The 22,041-nt window shown below is 56.8% G+C and overlaps 1 protein-coding gene across 2 annotated transcripts in view; it reads left to right on the top strand.

Moving 5' to 3' along the window:
• TBKBP1 (TBK1 binding protein 1) overlaps positions 1-9,474 on the top strand; it is a 56,264-nt gene extending 46,790 nt beyond the window's left edge. For both annotated transcript variants that reach the window (XM_054014707.1, XM_054014708.1), the window contains exons 8-10: positions 3,531-3,649; positions 4,074-4,798; positions 5,654-9,474. In XM_054014707.1, the coding sequence (XP_053870682.1) occupies positions 3,531-3,649; positions 4,074-4,798; positions 5,654-5,782 (973 nt within the window). In that variant the 3' untranslated portion in view covers positions 5,783-9,474. The remainder of the gene's footprint in view (positions 1-3,530; positions 3,650-4,073; positions 4,799-5,653) is intronic.
• Positions 9,475-22,041: the final 12,567 nt, after the last annotated feature.

The raw sequence follows: 22,041 nt of genomic DNA, 5'->3' as shown, positions 1-22,041 counted from the left end.
GAAGATCAGCGTCCGTGTAGGACGGGGTGTTCGGGAAGGAAGTGCATGCCTTGGGGTGGGAACTGGGCGGAAGAGTCCGCTTGGAGAGAGGCCCAGCAGGGAGCCTGGGGTGCTGGAAGGAAGGGGAGGTGGGGTGGAGAGGTGTTTCTTGGGCCACTGCAATAGGCCGAGTATTGGGGTCTGAGTGTCCCAGATCCGGGTACGGGGGCTCTGGGGACCCCTCGCCGCCTTCAATCTGCAGCGGAACGCTCCGGCGAGGGGGGAAGACGGGAAGGAGACGCCTCAGCTCCCTCCCTGCACAGCTTCTGGGCATCGTCGCTGGAGGTGTGGCACCCACCTCGCAGGTTCAAGAACCGCACGCCTTTCCGAGCCGCCTGCACCGAGCGGGCCCCCCGAGAGATCGGTCACCCTGGTTAGGCGGTGGGGGATTTTTTTTTCTTTTCGCTCTTGCTTCTAAAATAAGTCTCCGCTTGCAGCCACACGCCCTCCCAGGGGGGGCCTTTTCTTCTTAACCAGCCTTTATTTGAAACGCTCACTTTTCCTGTCTTCAGAAGCACAAACCTCACACAGCTCTCTTCTGCCGCCGCCGACATGTGCCCCCACTCTCAGCCCCGGCCTTCGCCTCCCCTTACAGGAACCGGTTCGTTTCTTCCCTGACGTTTGCGAGGCCAAAATCCCGGTGCCACGGCTTGGGACGGCGCCAGTCTGTTATGTCATGCCAGGCAGTGCAGGGGGAGGGCAGGGGCGAGTCTTGCTTTGCCAGGCCCGGGCTGCTTTTTGTTTGATTTGCATTGCTAGTGATTGAGCTGAAGAAGAAAGTTTCCACTCTTTGATCTCTGAGGGCAGAAGGTTAGTTTGGAGGAAGGGAGGTTACACACAGGGCAGCGTTTTTTCTGACCGGCTCACCTGCCCTTGCCAATGCGGGACCCGCCCCAGCAGGGCCTGGTGGGCTGGGTTGGGTTTTTTTTGTTTTGGAAGGTAGCAGAAGAGCGAGGGCATGGCAGGTTCCCGCCCTGTGCTAAAACACGGGCTCCAAACGGTCACGATATTTCAGGTCTGAAATATTCATGGGGCTGCGGGCGAATGTCGGGCATCCAGGCGGCTGTTCGGGCCTCAGTGAGAGAGGACAAAGTGCTGGCAACTTCCTGGCCTGGGTGAGATCAGCCAACCTAGAAATCCCCTCTCCACCTCACCTTGCCTTCCACTGCAGCGTGGCCTCGTGGTTGGAGCGACTGGGACTTCGGAGAAGTCCCGTGGCCTATGATGGCGAGGACGTCAAGCCAGATGATCACAGTGGTCCCTACTGACTTTAGAGTTTGTGAAGCTGTGTAGTGGGGTACTGGAGACCTGGGTTCTCTTCTTGGCTTGGCTGCTGGGTGACTTTGGGCATGCCGGGCCTCAGTTTCCCAGACTTTAAAATGGGGAGAATGAATCTGACCCCGCTCTGTAAAGTGCTTGGAGATCTAGGGATGAGAAGAGCTAGGGGTGAGGATTATTTGTTATTCATGGGTCTCTTTCCTTCACACCGAGCTTGTTGCATCTTCAGAGTGAGCCCGCAAAAGAGTTACTGCGCCCGTCTCTGTCCTGCTGTATGTCACAGGCTCCTATGCACCGCGGTCATCCCCTGGCTTCTAGAGTAGGGACGGCTTTAGGGGGATGGATTCCCAGCTCTGCCACTGGTTTGCTCTGTGACCTTGGGCAAGTCGACAAGGGGTATGTCTCCACAGCAGCGAACCTCAGAGCCCCCATCTGCCGAGTGGGGACAATGATGTTGCCTTGTCCTGCTGCAGGCAGGGGATTAGTTTCCTCATTTTGCAGAGGGGAAGGGAAGGCGGAAAGATTAAGTGACATGACCAAGGCCCCGGCGACTGCTGCTGCCAGCGGTGGGATCAGTGGTCCCTTAATGAGGTTATTCAGGGCCCGACTCCAGCGCCTGTTGAAATCAATGGGAGGCTTGGTTGGGGAAGAAGGGGGCTGCTGCTGCTCCCATGAGCTGACCCTGGTGGGACCAGAGGAGCAGGTTCAGCTCGCAACAGCCCTAGCGCCACCAGCCATAGCTCTGACAGCACAGACCCCCCCCCAAACTGAGGGGCCGCAGGCTTTATGGATCCCCAAGGCGTCCACCTCTGGGCAGGAGCGTGTATGACCGGTCATCTTCAGGAAACATCAGGGCTGTTTGTCCCTAGTGATCCGTACCCACGGCAAGGCCCGTGTTCAGGGCTCTCTCCGTGAGCTTGGCAAGGGCCTGGATGCCAGCTGGGATCGATGCCGAGTTCCCCACCCCCTAGAAGAACCGGGGAGCATGTGAGTTTCAGGACACCGGGAAGCTCCAGGAGATGTAGCTGCTGCAGTAGCTGACGGAGGAGAGCTATAGACGGTTCCCTGCTGCCTTCTAGGGCTCCCGAGGGCTTCCTGTGTGTGCGCCTCGCGCCCATTGTTCACAGAATCCTTCGTCGCCTGTCACTCCCGCCGGCCGCCCGTCAGAACAAACAATCGCCCCCTCACAAGGGGATCTGTCCTGTGAACGCCGGCGTGAAAACAACCCCCGATTCTTTAGGGGTGGCGGGAGGGGGGGACCTGTCCGCTGCTGTTACGTGAGCCATCTCCCAGGTCCCCTCCGTGTCACAGTCACTCAGCTCAACGCGGCCGCTCTCTCGCGCCCGGCCTGACAGCCCCTCGATAACCTCATGAGACAGGTTCTCCCTTCACATCAACGTAGCGAAGCTGGGCTTTTTAAAGTTGTTGGGGAGGCTTCCATGTGTTGACGACTTTGGCAGGGCCGCGGGAAAGGCGTGGATGGCGACGGCAGCCCGGCGGGAGGAAAGAGTCATCGTTTTTCTGTTGCATTGTTGTTTGTTTGATTGGAAAGCCAGGACGCCTGGGTTCCACCCTTGCTCGCTAGGTGACCTTGGGCAAGTCGCTCGCCCTTCTTAGAACCCCGGTCTCAGTTTGTAAAGGGTGAAAAAACCGCTGTCTGCTTTTGTCTGGCCCTATCCTGTACTATGATTTGTAATGTGGGTTATGGGACTGCCTGGGAGCGGGCCAGGACCAGGACCCCGTTGAGCTAGGAGCTGGTTAAACCCAGAACAAAAAGCCAGTCTCTGCCCCACAGAGCGTCCAATCGGAGTCTAGGGCCAGAGACAACAGCTGGCTACAGACGGACTGGCCACTGCTGGTCGGTGTGATGACCAGCGGCGTCAGCTCGTTTCGTTCTAACCTTGTTCTGATGATCTGTGTTAACGTAGGATCGCAGGCCCTGGCGGGAGATCAGATGGATACCCAGATGTGAGCCCCAGAGCTCTCCCGGGGCCTTCCCCAGACTCCCAGGGTCCAGCACCTGCTCCCGTCTCCCATGGCAGTTGGCTCTGCTCTGCCCTGGCCATGCCCCCACCCCTGCAGTCGCCCCTTACAGTCGAGGGGGCGCAGCGGTTCAGCAGAGCCGGTGGGGGGGGGGTCTCCCTGTCCCCGCGCCGGGCCCGTCTCCATGGGGGTCGCTTTACGCCTTGCCCTGCTGTCTCGCCCTGTGTTAGGGTGAACCTGGCGCTGGCCTACACCGAGCTGACCGAGGAGCTGTGCCAGCTGAGGACCCTCAGCTCCCTGCAGAGCCAGATTCTCCGGACGCTCCTGCAGGAGCAGGCCATCAACGGCGGTGAGCACGTTCCCGGGGGCAGCGGGGGTGTGGGCGGGTTCGGTGCTCCGAAGGGAGCTCTGCACTGTCCCCCTGGACCAGAAGGGCCCGGAGTTTGGGAGCTGAAAGCGGAGAGGGGCTGGGGAGGGATGCAGAGCCCCGAGGTCAGGCTGTCACCCCGTCCCCCGCTCCCTGGGACGTCCCTGTTCCCGTGCGCCCCAGGCCCAGAAGGGCGCCCTCTAGGGGCGGAAGGGGAGATGGCTCTCAGGGGCCTGGATTCCACCCTTGGCCTCTTTCCGTGATCAAGATGGTCCCGGTGCCCGCGAAGGCTGAGCTGGTCCCTTCCCGGCGGTACCACCCCCAGGGCACTGCTCTCCGTGCTGCGCGCGCACATGAGGGGGTGTCCCCTTGCTGACTTGCTTGTCTTTGTCCCGTTGCTTTGCAGGCCAGAGGCACTCCCCGCTCTCGCAGCGCCGCTCCCCGGCGCCGCCCTGCCCGCCCCCGGCTCAGCAAGGCCGGCCCCCGGCCCCCCAGTGCCAGTCTCCCGCGCTGCAGCGGCGGTCTCCTGTCCCCCCCAGCCAGTCCCCCGCCCAGCAGCGCCGCTCCCCGGCGCCCCCACCGTGCCAGTCCCCTGCCCAGCAGCGCTGCTCCCCGGTGCCCCCCCCGAGCCAGTCCCCCGCCCAGCAGCGCCGCTCCCCAGCCCCCTCCTGCCCGTCCCCCGCCTCCCAGCACCGGGCGCCCCCTGCCAGCGAGAGGAACATGATGGATCTGGGGTACTCGAAGCCCCCAAGCCACCACATCAAAGCCAGCTTCCAGGGGCGTCGCAGCTACTCGGAGGTGAGCGACGCTGCCGTCTACCGGCAGGGCCACTCCCTGTGGCTGCAGCCCGAAGCCTCCACGCTGCCTAAGCACCGTCCCTACGGCGAGGTTTACATCGGGGGGGCCGGCGGGCCCGGGAGCGCCAGGGACGCCTTCGAGGAGCACCTGCGCTTCGAGAAGCAGTCCTCGGACGAAGACGAGTGGGGCGTCCCCAGCCCCCCCAGTCCCGAGGCGGGCGCCATCCGCTGCGCCTCTTTCTGTGCGGGCTTCCCCATCCCTGACCCCGCCGCGCACCGGACAGCTGCCTCCTACTCCAGAGCCGAGCACGCGCAGTCCTGGCCGTCGATCAACGTAAGCGATAGCCCCCGTTACTACCGAACCCACTGCTTATCCCGCTGCGAGCTTCTTCGCAGCAGTGCCACCTCCAGCCTGGTCTGAGACGGCCTAGCCGAACCACCGGACTCGGGGACGTTTGGCCCCTTTTCTCAGTAATGGGTCTGACCCAGAATGTAGGACCCAGGGAGGAAGAGGAATGGCGGTCCCGTGGCTAAGGACGGGGAGAGCTGTGTTCGGGTCCTGGCTGTGCCGCCGCCGAGCTGCGTGACCTTGGGGAAGTCACTTAACCACGGCGTGCCTCAGTTTCCCCATCAGTAAAATGGGCTGTGATACTTTCCTACCTTGTGAGGATCAGTCCAGTCTGTGGCTGAGGCTGTTGGTTACTGTAGTGCTGGAGGCCTCGGGAAAGCCTGTAACCAGATAAGAAATGTGGGGAACTTTGGCTTCCAACCTTGAGCTGAGCCGTGCCTGGTGGACCCCAGCGGTGGACAGCAAGTGCTGGGAGAGGCACCCCCTAGTGACTGAGGGGAGCTGACACCTGCGTCCTTGAAAGCTGCCAGGAGGGGGAGGGTGGGGCATAACCCCCCGAGGAGTGGGTTGAAATTAATGAGGGGGAAATTCAGGCTGAAGATCCCAGCAAAGCCTGCTGCGGGGGAGGCCTGGTGGGCTGCAGAACAGTCCCCTGGGGGCGGGAAGCAGTTCAGTGGGAAGTCCTGGGCCCCGGGTGCTGTGAATTGGGGCTGCTCCATCGACTTCAGCGGAACTCCGCTGATCACCGTCAGCTGGGCTTCCCGCCCTGCGGCTCTGGGGAGGAACCTGGGACCCTCCTTTCCGCAGAAAGGTCATTTCTCGCCCCTTCTCGCCCCACAGCTGCTGATGGAGACGGTGGATTCCGACATCCGAAGCTGCCCCCTCTGCCAGCTGGCGTTCCCTATCGGCTACCCGGACGATGCTTTGATAAAGCACATTGATTCGCACCTGGAGAACAGTAAGATCTGAGGCTTCTCCTCCTCGTCCCGACTTCCTTACAGCCCTGGCCCCCTTTGGATGCTGCATGAAAACGCGGGGAGCGACACGGCTCCCTAAATACCTCCAAGTCTTCAGTAGCTGCAGGAAAGACTGAACTGTAAGAAACTCACCTCTCCCTCACCTTGGTTTTAAGTGGGTTTCTTTCCCCCTCTCCCTCTCCAAGGATCTGCAATACCTGGTGATGCTTGTGCCAGCCGGGGGGACGCTCCGGTCCAGGCACTGGGGGAGGACAGACCCGGCGGTAGTGGGTTCTTACAGAGGGTGTCGCTTGCCTTTTACTGCTGCTTCCTTTACAGGTCTTGCTGTGTCATTTGGTTTTTCTGGATGATCTCAGGGAGGATTGATGGAGGATGGATCCCCCCCCGCACACCGCCCCCACACACCCCCACTCTGAAAGCTGCTTCCGTGAGCGGCACAGAGTTTCCATGCACCTGTCTGCGGGAATCTCGGTGCCGTTTGAGTCTCTCTCCCCAGGGGTTTAATTGTTCCAGGGCGGTTGGTTCTCTTCAGCTTTGGTCACTGTTGGGCCCCCGAGAGCTTTCAAACCAACCTGCCTTGGCCTTTGGCTGCTAGTTCAAGCATCTTTCCAGTCTTTTACATTAAAATCCCACCACCCCTTCTCTCAGTGACGCTGTCGAGAAACGAAACCCACTTTCTAGAGGTGTAGCATGGACATCCCATAATATTGCACTGAAATTAATGTCGGCTAGGGGCCGTATCCCGGTCTCCTCAAAGTCAACGGCTGGTTTTGTCATCGACTCCGGCGGCGCCTAGCTACGTCCCTGGTGTAGTTATATTCTCTTTGATGTATCGTTTACTCCTCCTTCATTGCTTTGAGTAGCTAGTTACCGTGTATCAAGGATCCTCTCTGTGTCCCGCATAGTGGTCACGCCCTCACCTTGCCCGCAGTCTCGTGACGGCCTGTGACACTGGCGCGACGGCATCGTGTTAATTCCGCAGCGGTCACCTGAGTGGGTCCAAGATCCACTGTCTCTCTCCGGCCTTACTAAGCATCTTTGCGTTGTACTGATCTACGCCAAGCCCATTCAGACTGGCCAGCTGCCCCCATTTCCCCCGTGGGAGCTGTCTCAATGGAACTACATGGGGTCATTCGTTCATCAGAAGTGCCCGTACAGTGAAGATGCTTTGGAAAGTAGCCCCGCATCTCCTAGCAGGACTCAGAGATAGTGTTTGTGCTGGGCAAACCCCCACTGCTTTGTCATTCACCAGGGTGCTGATGACGCTAGCAACTATAGTAGTACTTCTCTGGGTAGGCATCGGCCGTTCCTCTGGCTGGTGTCATTCGTCCAAACTCTGGGGCGGGGAAGGGAAGGAAGAGAATCTCGCTTGCTCTTGGCCGCGCCACGGGCTGGGAGGTGGCGTTCACCTTCCGGCATTGGAGTGGAAAATGTAATTCAGAACGAACCGGCCCTTTCACCCCAATGCTCCGCCTAGAGATGGGCCCAAACCACTAACTGGTAATCTGGAGCGACCAGATCCCTGGCATTTCAAGGGGGATTCAGATGCAGGGTTTGGGCCCCACTCTCGAAGTGTGCTGGGGAGTGGGTGTGGTGTGAAATTGGTTTACTTAGGGGGAGGATTCTCCAGGCCCAAGGGGAATCCCGAGCTCCTTGTCTGAGGAAACTCTCAGAAGGGGAGGACTTGTCCATACTTGAAAGTTAGTGCGGATTAAAGCACAGTGTAAACGGAAAGTGTATTAGTTGTTCCCGATTAACCCCCATGCCTGGACTCTTTTATTCCACAACAAGAGTGCCCCGTTCTCGTTTAGTTTCACTACGGCGCGTTAAGCTGACCGGGGACAAGGCTGGAATACGAGGATCCACAAATGGAACAATTTCACGCCTAGCTGAGCCCTGGATTGTGGGGTTTGTCCGTGGAACCGAGAGACCCCTGGAATTTAGAGGTTTCCAAATTGCCATAAGAAGAGTTTGTGATTTAACAGGGATCAGAGCAGGGCCAACCTGTGGCTCAGGTGCCCTGGGGGCTGGCCGGCGTGATGACGAGCTTCTGACCCCACATGCTGGGTGGCCGAGGGGTTTGTTACCGCCTGATGATGCTGGCGATCCAGGGTGGACGGATGCCAGAATTATAGGACCAGGAATTTACTGATGGGCTTGATGTGGAAATCACTGGGTGCGGCGCTCTGGCCCGCGTTATGTGTAACTGACACATAAGCCACCCAGGGGTGGGTCCACGCCGGAGCTTGGATCATTTTGGTCCCTTCTGGCCTTAATGGGTGTGTCTGCACTGCAGAGAAACTCCCGTGGCTGACCCGTGTCACCTGACTCGGGCTTGGGCTGTGGGACTAGAAAACTGCAGGGTAGACGCTTGGGATCCTCCACCCTCGTGGGGTCCCGGAGTCTGCGCCCCAGCCTAACGCCAGACATGTACAGTGCAGTCTTATAACCCCGCAGCCTGAGCTCCGGGTGTTTCATCGCAGTGTAGACGTACCCAAAGCCTGTGAATCGGAGAGCAATTCCAGACGCTTCCAAGCAGCGCTGACGCCGGTGCCCCCGTGTAAGGTGCTCGAGCCTAACGGGGACGCGGACCTTTGGGAAAACGCATTCAAACCGGTTTTGTGCATTCTGGGGAGGTGGGGGCTCACCCCCACTACTCATGGCTCACCCCCCATATCTCACGTCGTGCTGCATCTGTGGCCGGAAGTCGTGGCAGTGGGCAAACAGGGCCCAATCCTGCGAGATTGCAGAAAAATTCCAAGTAGGCTCTGAGCACCCTCAAGTCCCACAGAAGTCAGCGGGGGCTGAAAGGGCTTGGGTCTCCTTGGAAGGCCAGCTGGCAAAAATCGGTGTAGCCCCTCTGGCGTCAATGGGGCCACGCCGATTTACGCAGACAGAGGAGGCCCCGTCCTCCTTGGCTCATGCATCACTCCTTTCCATGCTCTGATAACATGCTCGCCCACAAGTTGTGGATCACAGGCAAGACAAGCATTTTCAGCAGGCGGAGGATTCCAGCCATATTGAAGTCATGTCACTTTAAGGTTAGGGGAGGGGCCAGCACTTGGGGGGGAGGAGTCAAGGGCTAGAGAAGTGCCCGCGAGCAATTTAATTTCCCCACTACTGACACCACTTGTCCCACATCCACATGAAATCTACCTCAGAGCCAAAGAGAAGCAGAAATGATGGAGAGGGGAGATTGGGCTGGGCCGCCCAGGTCCGTCTCCAGGGGTCGGATGCGTTCTGCATTGTGGCACAAAGCCTGATGCGACAACGCACGGCTCTGTCTGAAGAGCCCAGAGCGACCCCTTCCCCATGCGTGGTCTGCAGCGAGCTCTTGGTGTGTCATTTATTGTAGGCTGCTCCGGGCCTGTTACTTCAAACCCCCCCACTCACCGTTCTAGTCCAACAATCCAAAGCAGAAATATGTGATGTGGTATAATCTTCGCCCCTCTCCCAACCGAGCACCCAATCGGGAGATCCAAGCGGCCTGTCAGTCATTGTTCTGTGCTGCATGCTCTTGACTGACCCAACAAACATGAGCCCCTGAGATCCCCAGCTCAGGGGAACGTGGAGAGACATTGGTCTTTATGTATCTTCCTTTTGTGTATGTTCTCTTTGAAGAGATCCTGTGCTCTGTGAAACAGAATAAGTCGAATAAAAGTTACCTATAGACTGAAGCATCAATTGGCAGCCAAAATCTCTTCTCTTTTGGGCTGTGTGGGTCAGCGCTGGCTTGTTCGCTTTTGCAGTTAAATTCCCCAGGATAACGTCATCTGCTTGATCGGGGACAAAGTGTTGGTCTAGTACTTGGAGTAGAGGATTGGGAGTCAGGACTCCTGGGTTCTATTCCTGGCTTTTGGAGGGAGTGTGGTCTAGTGGTTAGAACAGAAGACTGGGTGCCAGGACTCCTGGGTTCTATTTTTAACTTGTGGGGGCGAGAGTATATGGTCTAATGGACAGAGCCGGGCACAGGACTCCTGGGTTCTGCTTCCAGCTCTGGCAAGGAGTGAAGGGCTTCCCAAACTTTTGATAGAGTGAGCCACTCCTTAACAGATAAATTGTTTGTTTCATGCCCTCCACCCCCACCCCCCCCCCCCCGCTTCTCCTTTTCATGATCACAGCTTAAGCCCATCTCTAGCTGGCAGGGAAGTTATATCACCGACAGCACGTCTCCCAGGGAGAGGGAAAGGGAATGGGTCTGATTCGCTCCCAGTTTACACTGGAGTCAAACTACTAACCCCACCGAGGTCCGTGGAGTCACGCCAAGTGAGCACTGGATCAGGCTTCAGCTGGGTGGGCTGGAACCTGATTCACTGTGTGAGAACAGCTGGTTCATGAGGGTCTGTCTTGAACCATCTTTCAGTGGGGTGACTGATGGTCTCCGGGACTGAGTAAGAGCTGGCCAGAAAATGGAAATCGCTTCCTGAGAAAAAGTTGACTTTATTTTGTTTGTTTAATTTTCTGTCCCGAATGAAAAAAGTCAAAAATTTTGCAGGAAGGGAGAGATTTCCAAATAAAATCTGCACGGGGAGAACCACAACGGAATCTTTTGGCTTCCCCCAGGCTTGCTTGGAAGGCTGTTGTCAATTTCACTTTCCCCCAGCAGGCGGCATGTGAAATTGACAAGCACCTTCCAGGGGATCCCTCTTTTCAGTTTTCCACCAGAGAAACTCAAAAAATGTTCAGCAACATTGACATGTTCTGCCTTAGTACAACAACCCTGGTCTCAGGTACCACCCTAATACAAACAACAAGGCCGGTCTTCACTAAAAAGTTAGCTGGACCTAGCTACGTTGCTAGGTTCTCCCATCGCTATAATGACGTCTACAGTGACACGCAACAGCGGTGCCGATATAGCAGTTTAAGTGTCGACGTAACCTAATAACCTCCCTGCTTGGCAGTGTCATGGATCATGCGGAAGAACCCTGCAGACCAGTCTTGGTGTGGGTGTGGGAAACAGAGACTCAAGTTCACACAGCAGGTGATCGGAGTGGCAGACGTGGGAATCGAATCCACACCGCTTCCATCTCACGCAGTGCTGGGGAGTGGACCAGCTCATGTGTTTGCACCACTACAAAGATCTGATGTTAGTAGCGCAGGCCAGGGAAGGTGAATGAGTTGAAGCGACCTCGTAACCGGGCCTTACAGAGCTGGATTGTTTCAGATTTACTGCGGTGTTTTCACAACAGTAAGATTAGAACCACGGCGGCTGGGGGCGGGAGGGAAATAGGACAATCAAAAGCAAAAGCAAAAGTTTTGCAAGTCCCCGGGCAGTTAGGTGGGAAGCCTGTGTCAGAATGCTCCTTGCGTTACCTCCTCCGGCCCTGACCCTGCCATGCGCCCTCACCGCTGGATTGGAACCTTTCACATCCCCGGGGGGAGAGGGGGAAGAGGCACGAGAAATAAACATGCTGACTACTCCACGCCCCCCCCCATCTCACTTCCATACTAGCGTGAGGCATTAATCCAAAGCCCACTGAAGTCAATGACGGGAAAAGCTGCTGGGCGGTAGATTCCCCCTCCCACGTTACCCAGCCCGGCTTTTCCAGCCCTTTCAATGGAACCCCACTCCCCATGGCGGGTGGGGTTGGGGGGGGGAGAATGGGGCTGAATCAGGGCACGGCGGCGCCCCCTGGAGTTGATTGAGGGAACTGCAGCATGTCCCATTTTTGGTGCTCGGGGTTACAATTCAGGACGCCGGGGTACTGCTGTGCTTTCAGAAACGCAGCCAGATCCATCGTACATCACTGCTGCTTTTCAAGACTGAAGTGTGGTCGTCAGGGTACTTACCTAGGGGCCTGTCCACTTCCAAGCAGGGTTATTATTATTATTACTTGTATCACAGTAGCAGCTAAAGGCAGGGGTGGAGATCAAGGCCCCAGGATACCAGGTGTTGTACCAGCACATAGTAAGAGAGAGTCTCTGCCTCCCAAATGCTTACAGTCTAAATAGACAAGACCGACAAAGGGTGGGAGGGGGACAGAGGCCCAGGCTGGAGACAGGGCCGGCTCCAGGCACCAGACAAGAAAGCACGTGCTTGGGGCGGCACATTGTATGGGGCGGCATTCCGGCCAATCTTGGGGCGGCACAGTCCGGCCGCCCTGCCGTGGTTCTTTTTTTTTTTGTTTGCTTTGGCAGCCCGGTCCTCAGCTCCGGAGCCCCCGACCGGCTCCCCGCGCTCCGCCAGTCCCAGCCCAGCCCTGCAGGGGCACGGACCCCGGCCCAGGGGGGCAGGAACTAGCGATCCCCGCTGCTCACCGTGCCACTGGGTTCCCTGGGACGCGCCACTCCCCGCCACCTGCACTGGCCTCCGCCTCCTGCGATGCTCTGAGCCTGGCCCGGCCGAGCCACCTTTAAAGGAGCGGCTGAGCCAGCACCTCTTGCAGCCCCCGGAGGCTCTGCCTGCCCGTCTGGGAGAGGCACCCCAAGGCCAGAGGGGGGAGCCCCTCTTGCCCGGCTGTGCGCCTGGCTGCCCACGGGTGGAGGGAGCGGGCGGGCGCCGCCCTTCACCCCCCTGCGAGCCGGCCCTGGCTGGAGAAGTGACTAACATCCCACAGTAGCTAGCACCCAGGTGGCTTGACTCTTCGCCAGGGCCCTAGTTACAGCCCCGTACCTTGGCTTGGGATTTGGCCTTTTACGGTGCAAAGAGGAGAGCCTGACCCACCACAACAAAGAAACAAACTACTACGTATAGCACAGCTCAGTGGTCACTTCCACTTGCAAAATGCCGACTGTGCGACTGCCAGCCGCACGCTAGTGCACCCTCAGCATTTGCATGTGCATCACTTCACACGGGCGGCGGAATGAAACCCGCTTTTTGCACGCACCGTTTGCACGAATCCGGTGAGTTCGGCCCCGGCTACCTGATTCCAGCAAACAAATACCTGTGGTACCTGCAGGGATGCAGCATTTCAAAATGGATTGCAAATTGGGCGGGCGTGTTTTTTTGGAAAGGGTGTTGGGAAATCTAGCCTGGGGGTGGGGACAGGAAAGGTTCCGGCCTTCAGATCTATGAATCTGAACCCACGGAACAATGGTGCAAATGAATTCCTGTCCTCTTTGGGGGAGAATAAAGCACTTTAGTCTGCAGCTGAAGAGGAGATAAGCGTAAAAACACAAGCCCCAAGACCAGGGGAGATATGAGGCTACAAAGCACATAGTGGTTGAAACCACAGAGGAAGCGTGTAGCAAACAAGATGTTTGGTAAGCAAAATACCGAGCGAAACAGAGGCGATGGAGGAGAGAATATGCCTGAAGAAAGAACATGGAGAGAGAAAGCCAGATCCCCAGCTGGTCAATGGACCACATCCCCAGCTAGTATAAATCGGTGTTGCTGCCTTGAAGTCAATGGAGTGACACCGATTCCAGCTGGGGATCTGGGTGAAAGCCTCGTGCTGTTGAATTCAATGGGAAAACTGTTGAGGCTTTCCACTCTCGTCCGTAACAATATCAAGCTTAGCCAACGTCTACTGCCGCCAATTTAGAGACTCCGTTGACTTCAGTGGGCTTTGAATTGGGCAGGTCGGGAGCATCCAGGTAAGTCTGAAGGAACCACCAGAAGATGGAAGTACCCAATGGGTTAATAAACGTTTCTTTAGGAACGATGCCTGAGCAGAAATTACAAACAGAAGCGAACTCCTGGATGCGGTCTGCACAAACTTGTGAATTTCCTGTCGCAGGACATTTGGAAATTTCCATTTTTCATTCTGATTCGGGCCAAAAGGAAAAGTTAGAATGTCCCACAGAATGGGAGTTCTGCATTTTGACCAGCTCTAGTCCTGACGCTATTGAAAATCTGGCTCTGACTTCGGTTTGGTCAAATGGAAAGTCAATGGGGGACTTCATGCTCCTAAGTGACGTAGGGCAGTGGGAAGGTAGATACCGGAGCTAGCTAGCTGAAATACCAAGAGCAGTGAAGCCATGGCTCCGGGGTAGGCAATAGTCCGGCAGCTCGCCCAGGCTCCCGCTCATGCTGCCACAGCTTCACGGCTATTGGTGTCTGAGTTACTTAGATGAAAGCTAGCTCAGGTCTGGCTCCAAAAGTGTAGCGTTAACAGGGCCTTTGGTGCATTAGCAAACTGTCCCCTCCGTGCTTGAATGGGAGCTAAGCTCTTCTGAAACTCTGGCCCCGATTCTGGGTGCTGAGCAGTGCTACGTCCGGCCTTGAGCTCTTTGCAAAACAGCGCATCATGTGGATGATACTTTCCACTCTTTTCCCCCCTCAGTTTCTGCTGTCTTTTTTTCAACCCCCACACGAGAAGGCTTCTGCTGGGCTCAGTTATTCTTTGGTGAGAGAAACTTTGCAAACAGGCAGCTAAACCTGCAAAGCATTCTTCTTCACGCAGCGTCAACTTGTGGAACTCCTTGCCTGAGGAGGTTGTGAAGCTAGGACTATAACAGAGTTTAAAAGAGAACTGGATAAATTCATGGAGGTTAAGTCCATTAATGGCTATTAACCAGGATGGGTAAGGGATGGTGTCCCTAGCCTCTGTCTGTCAGAGGGTGGAGATGGATGGCAGGAGAGAGATCACTTGATCATTGCCTGTTAGGTTCACTCCCTCTGGGGCACCTGGCATTGGCCACTGTCGGTAGACAGGATACTGGGTTAGATGGATCTTTGGTCTGACCCGGTACGGCCGTTCTTATGTTCTTATGTTTATGAAGCATTTTAGGTTAACACTCCCTAATGGCAACATCAGAAATAGTGGGTGACACTTTCTTGGCGGCACCCAAAACCTTAGCTTGCTGTGTAGCCGCCCTGCCTCAGCGAGAGAGAGATTTGCCAGTGCCAAACTGGGGGTGACAACTCCCTGTCACCCCCGATCTGTTAGCCACCCCAAATCAACTTCTCAAAACTCTGCCCTTCATGCTGTTCTGTTTACCTTATGCTTTCCTTTGTTCTAGTCCCTTCACCCAAAATAAACAAGGAAAAAAAAAACCTGTAACCTTTGCTTTGTTGGTTTGTTTCCCACCTTCTCGCTGGGGAATCACGTCACAATCCAGTTTTTCAGGGCCCGTAGCGTGAATCTGAGCCACCCAGCAAGCTGGGTGTCAACCCTGCTGACTACGTCCCTGCTACGCTTTCCCTGTTTAGCAGCAGCAAATCTCTTGCTGAGGGAGAAGGGTAACAAGGCGCCTTGTAGTTCCGGACGCCCCGAGAAAACGTCAGGTGTGGGGAACCCTGAAACCACTTCCAAGCATTTTCTCAGAGCTGGGCCATTGCTCTCAACACAGCCCTGAGGCTACAAAGAAACCACATGGACGCAGCTGGGTTCCAAATAACTCTACTAAAACTATTCACGGACACGCAAGGCCTGGCCGCGTATCCACCCTGCTGCTGGGCGGGCTGGTGGCTTCTGCAGTAGAAGGCAGGGAGGCCCAGCCACAAGGTCCTGTGGGACATCCTTTAGCCTCTCTGTGCCTCAGTTCCCCTCCCCCCCAGCCCCCGTACAATGGGGACAACAGCGCTGCCCAGCCCCATAGTGGGCTATGAGGTAATACGGGAAAGCTTGCGAGGTGCTCAGACACTGGGGGAAAGGGGCCCATCTAGCTAGGTGGAACGAGGGAGGGCTCCTACACTATTTAAAGGGACACTACCCAATTCTATACATGACGTATTCCCTCCTGCTTGAAAGGACACTTACAAAGAAAGCACCACCGTATTCTACCAAACCCCCCTCTCATTAGCTATACACCACACCGCCACGGTGCCCCGCGGTGACGGCGAGCACTGCGTGTTGGGCCTGAGCGCCGGGGCTGGGAGAAGGAGGTGTCCCGGCTCCCTAGGCCTCCGTTGAAAAGCCCGGCATCTGGTATGGAAGTTTGTCCCCTAGAGGTTGGCCGCACAATGGTGAAGACCACAGGGGCTATGGTTAGCAGGTGGGAGTCCGGTGGGATTGAAAAGGCAGATGTTTCCTCTGGCTGCGTTGTGTTATTTCCCCCCTCTGTGCCGCCCCCCTGAGGATAGGAATCTGGTCTAGCTCCCCCAGCAGCTCATGCTCCTAGGTCTGGTGAGCCCTGGGTTAGCTCCCAATGCCTCGGCCAAGAGGGCAGCCGGTAGATGTGCTAATTACACGGTGCTAATTACAGTGCAGCCCGCAGTCCCTTCCCCTGTGCTCTGCACCCGCCCTGCTTTGATCACAGGCAGGGCGAAAGGTGCCACCAGGAACCTTCTCTGCACAGCTGCAAGGGGCAGGTCAGCCGAGCCTCGGATCGCTCGCCCCTTGGGAAAAAACCCCCAAAGCCGCTGGATCCCCCACACCTGCGAGCTCGGGAAGCCAGCTGGCCTCGGGGCTTGTGGTGTAACCACTGGAAGTAATGCGCCGCCGTGGCAGGGGAGCTAGCCGAAAGCGGGGAGCGTGCAGCGAGCCACACAGGCACCTGCCTCCTCGGCCAGTTCCCGAGCAGGGTCTGTACAGCCTGGTGCAGTCAGCAAACTCCCCAGGGGGGGGCGCTGATGTGTGCCGCAGAGATCGCCAGAGTCTGGTGGTTAGGTGGTCGGGGGGTATTGGGGAGCCAATTTTTCATCGGTCCCTTTATAGAGAGGGGAGGCAGAGTCGGTGCAAAGGAGGCCCCCGCTTAAAATCACCGGGGGATCCACAGGCTGGCTTCCCCCCCCCAGCTGTGACAGCCTGGTCAGAGGGCACAGCAGCCCCAGAGGGCAGGGGGCGGAGCGGTTAGGGGGCATGGGTGGGCTAGAGGCGGGAGGGGTGTGGCCAGGGCCGGTCTGCACCCTGGCATCCTGTGTCTTTGCAACGCCTCCTCCGAGGCACGGCAGCAAATTAGATGCACGTTGGGGTTGAACTGGGCCCCGGCAGTTTCTGAATAGGGGAGGCACAAACGCCTGCACCACAGCAGGGCTGGACATGCCCACCCCCCGGGGAGTCAGGACGCCTGGGTTCTGTTCCTGGCTCTGTCGCTCGCTCAATCTCCCATCTCTCTGTGTGACTGCAACAAGGAGGTGCCCACCCCCCCCATCTCAGGAGGACCAGGGATGGGGTGTACTGTCCCTTTAAGAAGGAAGCCCGGCTGATTCTCCTCTAGCGCCTCCTACTGTGGGAGGGAAAAGGTGCTGTGAGAAAGGATCTAGAGCAGGGGTCCTCAAACTGGGGTTCGGGACCCCTCAGGGGGTCGTGAGGTTATTACATAGGAGGTCACGAGCTGTCAGCCTCCACCCCGAACCCTGCTTTGCCTCCAGCATTTATAATGGTGTTAAATATATAACCAAGTGGTTTTAATGTATAAGGGGGGGGTCGCACTCAGAGGCTTGCTGTGTGACAGGGGTCACCCGTACGATAGTTTGAGAACAACTGATCTAGAGGCCTCTGCCAGACTGAGCAGTGTCCCAGGCTGAAATCATCTCGGTGTTGCTCTAAGCACGGTGGTAGCACAGCCTGCCTGCACTTGTGTGGGCTGCTGTCTCCTTCTGGTGGCTGGACCCCTACATAAGATCTTTGCTAGCTGCCTGGCATCGTAGAGTGACGCCGTTAGCTCAAGCAGGAGCAGCCGGGGCTTTTTCAGAGTCCCAGGGCCAGTCCCCACCTGGGACCCAGGCAAGGTGAGGGAGAAATCTGCGAAAGCCGCAGCGTGTGGTGGTGGTGCTGGGGGGGTTTATCACGGGGGGCCACACGGCTGCATTGCTGGCACCACTGGTGCTGCCCCAGCAGGGGAATCTCACTGTGGACAAGCCCTCGCTCAATCCTGCAAAGAGTCCGTGCGCCACAAGCGGCCTCTAGGAACAGCTCTGAGCCTAGAATTGCTCCCCCGCCAGCAGGCTGTTCGTGGTGCCCTGGTCCTTAGCTGGCCAGGCTGGGGATCCCGCAGCAAGCCAGACCATGCTACAGTATGCTTATCATCCCTTTCTAGGTGGGAGGGATAGCTCAGTGGTTTGAGCATTGGCCTACTAAGCTCAGGGTTGTGAGTTCAATCCTTGAGGGGGCCATTTAGGGATCTGGGGCAAAAATCTGTCTGGGGATTGGTCCCCCTTTGAGCAGTGGGTTGGACTAGATGACCTTCTGAGGTCCCTTCCAACCCTGATATTCTATGAATCAGTTCTCAGCCTACTGGGTGGGGGCATGACCCTCTCCTGCACCACATCCTTTCTGTGATTGGAGGGGCTTCTTTCTATTGTACCGTGGGCTCACGGTGTGGTAAGTGTTGAGCACCAGGGCTGTGGCTGGACCCCCCCCCCGCCCCACACTAGGGGAGTCCATATAGCCCAGTCTTACCGCAATACAGAGCTTGTAATAAACCCTCCTCCAAAGGGAGAAAGGCATCAGGCCCCTGCTACCAGCAACTGGGTGTGTGCGTGGGAGGGGGATTTACAAAGCAGCTAGCCCCTGTGGTCGCTCGGACGTCTGGCTATCCTCCAGGGGATCCCCCTCCCCCCTTCGCTGGGAACAATACGCCCCTCGTCTGAGCGCCTCCCGCTCTTTAACGCATCAGGCCTCCCAATGCCCTTGCAGCACAGCACCTCCAGAGCTTGCAGGGGCCTGACTCAGAGCTTTCGAGGCCCGTCATGATCAGCTTGGCTGACCTCCTGACACCCGCTGAACTCAAAGAACGCCCCCGCCCCCAGTACTGGTCATCGTATGTGACGGGAGGTCCAGGCTGAACCATCAGCACAGCCGCACGTGGCATCAAGGCAGATTGATGGCAGGATCTTTTCCTCCCACCAGCCAACACCTTGCCGCCTCCGGAGGCAGGTGAGAGCTGCGTTAATGAAGTTTTTCTTTCGGGCCCAGGGTTGTGAATCAGACGTGCTAATGGAAATCACTTCGCCGGGCTAATTAGAGCTTCATTAGTGGCTGGTGCATGCTCGGAGGGGAGAGAAAAGAGCCCAGCCTCCCAGAACACGAGGCTGAGTGCATTGCAAGGGAGAGGGGACGTGTTAATCAGTTTATTCCTTCTTTGGGGAAGAGGGTACTGCTCCCCCCGCACCCCCGAGTGCTCTCTCAGGTTGAATTCCTGATGATGTGGGTTCTAGCCCACGAAAGCTTAGGCCCAAATAAATGTGTTAGTCTCTAAGGTGCCACAAGGACTCCTCGTTGTTTTTGCTTAACAGAGGGGGATCTGGGACGCAGTTGGGCTAGAATAAGGACTGACACCAGAACGGAACCTTTTCTAAGCCCTTGAGGAGGGGGGTGGCTGGCTCAGAGCTATCAGTGCACCAGTTCAAACCCAGCCTAAGAGGGGTAGCAGCTTAACGCCAGGGCTGGTTGGTGAGTCTCAGCTGGGTTCTGATCCTGCTATTATTTCTGTTGCGGTATGGTTGGTAAGTCTCAGCTGGGTTCTGATCCTGCTATTATTTCTGTTGCGGTAGGGCCTGGAGCCCCCTGCCCTGAAGAGCTGGCGACAGACAAAAGGTGGGAGGGGAAACTGAGTCACAGAGCAGGGATGTGACTTGCCATGGGTCACCCAGCAGAGCAGGGGAGAGAAGGTTGTGATGGCCCTGCTATAAAGGGCAGGGGAGGTGCCTTTGGAGGAACGTGGGTTGTTTTGCTTTTAAATTAAATTAATGGAGATATCCCATCTCCTAGAACTGGAAGGGACCTTGAAAGGTCATCAAGTCCAGCCCCCTGCCTTCACTAGCAGGACCAAGTACTGATTTTTGCCCCAGATCCCTAAGTGGCCCCCTCAAGGATTGAACTCACAACCCTGGGTTTAGCAGGCCAATGCTCAAACCACTGAGCTATCCCTCCCCCCTACCTTTGCCCAGGGGGAAGGGCATTGCCTTGTGTCCACCCCCTGGAGGAGAGGGACACTGGTGTCCGTGTAGCCATTGGGTGTGACCGGCCATTAGAAATGACCTATTGGCCCCCAAGGATGGCTGGGACCGCACCCTTTGTGCAGCCCAGAGCAAGGGCATTTTGGGGGTTGTAGTCTGGAGGGGCTGATGGGAAGTGTAGTTCAGCGCACATGTGACTGCGATCAGGTGATTGCAGGACTATATAATGCAAATGCTTTCTTGGGCCAGATCGTTTGAGAGCATAAGAGAACGGACTCAGATCTGGAATTCTGGATTGGGCTTTTCCTAAAAGCCAGGCAGGATCTAGAACAGGGGTGCTCGACCTTTTTCTTTCTGACCCCCCCCCCCCCCCCGCCTCCAACATGCTATAAAAACTCCACGGCCCACCTCTGCCACAACAGCTGTTTTGCTGCATATAAAAGCCAGGGCTGGTGTTAGGGGGTAGCAAGCCGAGCATTTACTTGGAGCCCCTGCTCAGAGCCCCGGACTTCAACTTCGTGCAGTGGGGCTTTGGCTTCCTGCCCTGGGCTCCAGCTGGCCTTGCTTGGCGGACCCCCTGAAACCTGCTCATGGCCCCAGAGCTCTGGTTGAGAACCACTGATGTAGCAGACCTTGTCTTGGGGTGAGGTGGGCAAAGGGAGCCTGGATGGGGCTTGGGAGGGAAGTGAGTGCTGGCTTCTTGGAGAGGGCTGCTGGCTGGCCCTGGCAGAGCGGCACCCGTGCATGAGCAGGCAGTGCACCAGGGCAGACCCTGCGGGGGAGGTCTATGGAGCTGAGCAGTCTGGGGAGGGGGGATGACTGCATCCCCAGGAGGAGAACGCTGTAGCGGGCTGCGGCACTGAAGGGCGGTTCCCACACCCTGCATTGATGGGGCTGAAGGACTAGAGCGCACTGGGAAGGCAGAAGATCTGTTTTATGTTTTGGACTCTCTTCGTTTGCCCCGGAAGGGAAGGGCGGCAGGACCAAGCTATTCCCCCACCCCGAGAGCCGGCAGCCCGGGAGGGAAATGTGGCCCAGTTCCGGAGGAGCAGCGGCTGAGGCCGGAAAGGTAAGACCTGCTATGTCATTCGAGGGGCCATAGTGAAACGAAGGGAAGACGTACCTGGCGCTGGCTGCGTTTGGATCTTAGAGCAATGGCAGTTTGCAGGCTGGGTGGGGGAAAAAACAACCACCAAGTTTAATGAACCATATGAGCTGCAGAGAAAGTTCTGGCTCCTCCCCTTTTGTGCCCTCCCTCCGGACCTCTAGCGGCCAATGAAATGCCCGTAGACCTGTGACCCACTCAGTGTTACGCTCCCTCTAGTGGTAGCGGGACCACATACAGCGGTTGATTAATCCGCTGCTGCTTGAACTGATGCTTCAAGACGCAGTGGTCCAGGGCGTGATTCCTGCTGACCCACCCCCGGGAGCGGTGTTACGGAAGGATAGCAGCAGCATCAGACCCAACCTGCCGTGGCTGATTCTAGCTGCAGGACCCAGCGGTTTTCTGGGAGCTCCCTCTTACCCGACTAGCGTCGCGGCGGCATGTCACGAGCACATCCGTCGTGCGCTGTCAGCCAGGTAGCAAGACAACCAACGATGACCCTTCCGGCAAATGAGCCATTGCGGTTTCTGAAAGGATCAAAGAACAAAATGAAAGTGACTTTTAAATAGACCATCTCCACTTCATAAAGAATTCTCACTTCCTTCGGCTGCGGAGGGCTGAGACGCAGGGGACAGATGTTCAATAAAAGGGCCTCTTCAGCTCTTCCTTGTTCTTCTTTTTCTTTTTGCACCTGGTTCTCTCCAGGCTCCCATCTTCTCTCCAGTCTCTTTCGCACAGGAGAGTTCTCCCAGAGGAGACAGCTCTGTGAGGCTTTGATTCCGTTGGGACCTGATGCTATTTGCACAGAGCAAGCCTGAGCAAATGCAATCCAGACAGGAGCGAACACTAGAGCAACAGGACAGGAAAGAGCGTAACAGACACGTGGTAGGCGCCTAGGCCTTAGAAACAGTTACTCCTACTAGGTTGGCTCCTGGAGCCCTTCCTTGGGCATCAACCACATCCCTGGCAGAGGGAGGGATAGCTCAGTGGTTTGAGCATTGGCCTGCTAAACCCAGGGTTGTGAGTTCAATCCTTGAGGAGGCCACTTCGGGATCTGGGGCAAAAATCTGTCTGGGGATTGGTCCTGCTTTGAGCAGGGGGTTGGACTAGATACCTCCTGAGGTCCCTTCCAACCCTGATATTCTATGATTCTCTGACTGCCAAGTAAGGATGAGGTGGGGAGGTTAGGTTTCAGGATGAGGTCCATTTTCTGCTTAATCAAAGTACAGCATGCCCTGTGGGATGGAGCATGCTCTAGCGATTGGAGGATGGAGCTGTGGGTTGCGTGTGTGGCTTCAATCGCTGTGTGATGCTAGCCACGTCACATACACTCACTGGTCGAGGGCCTGCTCAGCCACCCAATGCGTAACCCTAGTGAAAATGATGATATTGACTCCTTACTTTGTTGACCTAAATCAGA

The sequence above is a fragment of the Malaclemys terrapin genome, chromosome 25, assembly GCF_027887155.1.
Source record: "Malaclemys terrapin pileata isolate rMalTer1 chromosome 25, rMalTer1.hap1, whole genome shotgun sequence".
Taxonomy (NCBI): domain Eukaryota; kingdom Metazoa; phylum Chordata; order Testudines; family Emydidae; genus Malaclemys; species Malaclemys terrapin.
This window is presented reverse-complemented; position numbering and strand designations above follow the sequence as displayed.